We start from the raw sequence: 5028 nt of genomic DNA on the forward strand, positions 1-5028 counted from the left end.
GGCCCAGGCCCCGGCCCCGCGGCACGGAGCGCCGAGCAGCCCCGGCTCCGGGCTGAGGACTATGGGCGAGCGGCGCTGAGCACCGGGGGAAGAGCTGAGAATGAAGCGGAGAGCGTCGGACAGAGGAGCTGGGGAGACATCAGCCAAAGCGAAGGCCCTGGGAAGTGGCACCTCCGGAAATCATGCGAAGCGAGCCGGGCCCCTCATCCTCGGTCTCCGCCTGGGCAACTCACCGGTGCCCAGCATCGTGCAGTGTTTGGCGAGGAAGGATAGCACAGATGACTTCTACCAACTGAAGATTCTCACCCTGGAGGAACGAGGGGACCAAGGACTAGAGAGCCAAGAGGAGAGGCAAGGCAAGATGCTGCTCCACACCGAGCACTCTCTGCTCTCCCTCCTCCACACGCAGGACGGCGTGGTCCACCACCACGGCCTCTTCCAGGACCGTACCTGCGAAGTTGTGGAGGACACAGAGTCCAGCCGGATGGTGAGGAAGATGAAGAAGCGCATCTGCCTGGTCCTCGACTGCCTCTGTGCACACGACTTCAGCGACAAGACCGCCGACCTGATCAACCTGCAGCACTACGTCATCAAGGAGAAGCGGCTCAGCGAGCGAGAGACCGTGGTCATCTTCTACGATGTGGTACCCGCGGTGGAGGCCCTGCACCAGAAAAACATTGTGCACCGAGACCTGAAGCTCGGGAACATGGTGCTCAATAAGAGGACTCATTGGATAACCGTCACCAACTTCTGCCTCGGTAGCATCTCGTGAGCGAGGGGGATCTCCTGAAGGACCAGAGGGGCAGCCCCGCGTACATCAGCCCCGACGTGCTCAATGGCCGGCCGTACCGGGGCAAGCCGAGCGATGTGTGGGCCCTGGGCGTGGTACTCTTCACCATGCTGTATGGCCAGTTCCCCTTCTACGACAGCATCCCGCAGGAGCTCTTCCGCAAGATCAAGGCCGCCGAGTACACCATCCCCGAGGACGGGCGAGTTTCCGAGAACACCTTGTGTCTTATCTGGAAGCTGCTGGTGCTTGACCCCCAGCAGCGCCTGGCCGCCTCTGACGTCCTGGAGGCCCTCAGCGCCATCATCGCGTCCTGGCAGTCCCTGTCGTCTCTGAGTGGGCCTTTGCAAGTGGTTCCGGACATCGATGACCAGATGAGCAGTACTGACAACCCCCAGGAGGCGAAGGTGACGGAGGAGTGCTCGCAGTACGAGTTCGAGAACTACATGCGGCAGCAGCTGCTGCTGGCCGAGGAGAAGAGCTCGGGCCACGAGGTGCGCAGCTGGCTGCCCAAGCGGCAGTTCGGCAGCGTGCCCCCCGTGCGGCGGCTGGGCCACGACGCGCAGCCCATAAACCCTTTGGACGCAGCCATCCTGGCACAGCGCCACCTGCGGAAATAGTGGCCACCAGCCGCCTCTGCCCTGCCCCTGGCCGTTGGGCCCGGGCTGCGACAGGGACAGGGACAGCCCAGGTCACAGACGGGGTCAGCAGAGGTACCACGAGGCGACCTTTCGGAATGATTGCTGGATTGTTTGGTTTTTAATCTGAGAAACCTAGATAACTAATCTGCTTTTGATCATGACGTTTTAATCTACCTCTGTCTCTCTTAACCATGCTGTCTCTGGACTGAGTGAGAGGGAGGTGGCGGCAGCCCACTGCCTGGCCAGGGCCCGACCCAGCGCCCGGCCCACCCGGCCCAGGACAGCTGCTCCCCACAGTCCAAATAAGCTGAGGGGCAGCGGTTGCTGCTTCCCAAACGATGCCCGCGTCTCATTGCACCCAGGCCCCTGCCACCCACCCTCTGGCCCGGGAACCCTCAGTCCAAGCTTTGGAAAACCTTCACCTCATCTTAAACTGAATTCAAATATATTTATTTTTGTACTGAAAAAAAAAAAAAAAGAACTAAAGGAAAACTGCATGTTTCATCGTTACTACAATGCACTCTGATTTGCTCCTCACCTCCCCATAGCCCTTCTGAAAGGGGATGTCCAATTTCCCCTGGATGGGCCCTGGGTCCCCACTCTGCACTCCCCCTCATTCACAATGTTATGATTTTTTTTTTCTTTTTGGTCTTTGATGCCTGATACCTGACCCTTTCTCCGCCTTGTCATCTTACAGGCTGGTGGACTTCTTCCATGTGGGCTTTGTTGTTTCTCAGTTAGATGGCCCCTTGTTTATCTTCCAGTATGTGGGACCCCAGATTCTGTGTAATTTGACAGCTTGGCACCATCAGCTTTCTTCACCGCAATTGCTTATGTACCCACTTTGTCTTCAGCATCTGTGTCAGGGTAGGCTGGTGTGCTTCTTCCTTGTGGGTTTTGTTGTTTCTCAGCTAGATGGCCGTCTGTTTCTCTTCAAGCCTGTAAGACCCCAGATGCTTTATCATTTGATAGCCGGGCATCATCTGCTTTCTTCACCACTTTTGCTAATGCACCCCCTTTGTCCTCAGCAATCAAGTAGGTGTAGGCTGGTGTGCTTCTTCCGTGTGGGTTTTGTTGTCTCTCAACTAGATGGTGCTTGTTTATCTTCAGATCTTTAAGGCTTCAGGTGCTATATCTTTTGGTAGCTGGGCACCATCAGCTTTCTTCACCACACTTGCTTGTGCACCCATTGTCTTCAGCGATCATGTCAGGTAGGTGAGCATCTCAGACTGCCGAATTGTTAGAACAAAGTGTTCTTGTGTTGGGGGAATACTTGTGTAGGGGCCCACTGTCCATCTGTTTTCTTAATACTTGACCTATAAATATATGTACATAGATCTATTTCCCCCTCATCATATATAAATATATTTACATCTTTATATGCCTGTATTCATATCTCTATGAGTACCCTTTGCCTCCTAGTTCTTTCCTCTGTTTCTTTGTACTTTCCTCTTCTCCCACTATCATGTTCTACCTTCATTTGGGTTTTAGACATTCCTCTCGGTTACATTGCTCTTGATCCGGCCCTGCAAGGCCTCCCGCACCCTCCTTGACTTTGATTTTGGATCACTTGTTGTTCCCTTGTCCCTGTGCTTGTTGACACCCTCTTCCTTCCTCCCCCCCTCCCCTGCCTCCATGCTCCCCTGATCTGTCATCCATTGTTCTCTCTTCTGGCTTGTTTATTCCGCCTATCCTTTCCAGGTAGACATGCTATGTACCATCACCAGACTAAGTGCAACGAGGCAACAACAGAAAGTAAAACAATGTCTACAACAACAACAATACACACATATGCATACATATATAACCATAGGCATAGTTCAGGGTCTGCTTGTTTTCTTTCACCTGTGCATTCCAGTCAAGTTTGATTGGGTGCCATGCCCCGGCGTCGCCTCTATCCCTGAGGACCTCACTGCTCTGCTCCCTCTGCTGCTCTGATGCATGCCCCCAGAGGCTGGCATGAGTCATGGTGAGTTCATGGCGGGCGCAATTCCCACCGTTTGTCTCCAGTGCTGTCCCCAGTGGTGTGATGGGTCAACCAGGAACACTGTGTCCCGTGGTGGGGCCGGCCCTGTGGTCATCTCCGTGCATCGCTGTTCCAAACAGGCACATTGTCCCCAGGGCTCTCTGCTGATATTCTTGATCATGTAGTCCAGGAAATTAAATCTGCTCCACTTCCAATATTTAGCATCCAGCTTGATGAATCTACAGGCGTTGCAACTGTTCACAGTTACTAGTTTACACGAGGTATATTCATAATGGAGACTTAAAGATAAGTTTCTTTTTTGCAAACCTCTTGAATCGACAACTACTGCACGTGATGTATTTGACACAGTTGGTTCATTTCTGAAAGAGCATAAGGTCTCTTGGGAAAAGGTGTGTGGTGTTTGAACAGATGGTGCTCCAGCTATGCTAGGATGTCGATCTGGATTTCAACGTTTGGTACTGAATGAGTCACCAAAAATCATCAGAACTCACTGTATGATTCATTGGCAAATATTAGCAATGAAGACGCTACCACAAGAGTTACAAGAAATAATGAAAAGCATCCTAAGTTCTGTCAACACCCTCCCCCCCTTTTTGGAAGTAATTTATTTGATAAGAGTCTAACCTTTAAAATCTACAGGAGAACGCCACAACAAAAAGATTTTTGTTTTAATGGGCAAAGGACATGAACAGAACCTTCATTAAAGAGGACCTCCAAGCAGCCAACAAACGTATGAAAAATGTTCACTCTCATTAGTCATCGCGGTTGCTTTTGTTAAGACTCTGTAGAATCGGTTCCAACTCATAGCACCATGTGCACAGCAGAAGGAAGCCCTGGTTGGCCCTGGGTCACCTTCCAATCATTATGTTGCAGCTCACTGTGGAAGTCACCGTCACTCCATCTCCTGGAGGGCCTCCCTCTTTTTGGCTGATCTTCTACTTTACTAAGCATGATGTCCTTCTCCAGGGAGTGATCGCTCATGACAACATGCCCAAAGGACACATGATCAGGTCTTGCTAAGAAGCCTTCTAACTGCACTTCTTCCCAGATAGATTTGCTGGTGCTTTTGGCAGTCTGGGGTACTTTTGATATTCTTAAAATGCAAAGACTTTTTTAGTCTTCCTATTCATTATTCAACTTTCACCTACAGATGAGGCATAGTTTTCACACTATGGCTTGGGTCCGTGCACCAAAGTCCTCAAAAGAGCATCCCCTTCCTCCACACTCTAAAGAGGTCCTGTGCAGCAGATCCGCCCAATGCAAAGTGTATTCGATCTCTTACATACCATTACCATAAGCATGGATTGTGAATCCAAGCACAATGAAATCCTTGACAACTTCGATCTTCTTTTTGACCATTTTATTGGCATACAACTCATATCATACAATCCAGTAGTTCAATTATCTTAAGAAGGGTTGTGCAATCATCACTCCAATCAATTTTCGAACATTTTCTCCCTCTTGGGCTCATTGGACAGCTTCCATCTTTTCTCTGTTTATCATGATGTCATCTCTCTGTCCAAACCCAACCCAACCCACTGCCATCAAGTTGATTCTGACATATAGCCATCATATATAAAGTTCCCAAGGTGGGAAATTTTTACGGGAGAAGA

At 50.8% G+C, this 5028-nt stretch overlaps 1 protein-coding gene across 1 annotated transcript; it reads left to right on the forward strand.

Moving 5' to 3' along the window:
- Nucleotides 1-30: 30 nt before the first annotated feature.
- Nucleotides 31-1450, forward strand: LOC101664211 (serine/threonine-protein kinase 40-like). Its single transcript, XM_045298725.1, is given in 2 exon segments — nucleotides 31-758; nucleotides 761-1450. Coding segments are annotated over 2 exon segments (1305 nt in total). The 5' UTR covers nucleotides 31-100; the 3' UTR covers nucleotides 1408-1450.
- The last annotated feature ends 3578 nt before the right edge of the window (nucleotides 1451-5028 follow it).

This window comes from Echinops telfairi, unplaced genomic scaffold, assembly GCF_000313985.2.
Source record: "Echinops telfairi isolate 266 unplaced genomic scaffold, ASM31398v2 ScPeMD7_7453;HRSCAF=8491, whole genome shotgun sequence".
Taxonomy (NCBI): Eukaryota; Metazoa; Chordata; class Mammalia; order Afrosoricida; family Tenrecidae; genus Echinops; species Echinops telfairi.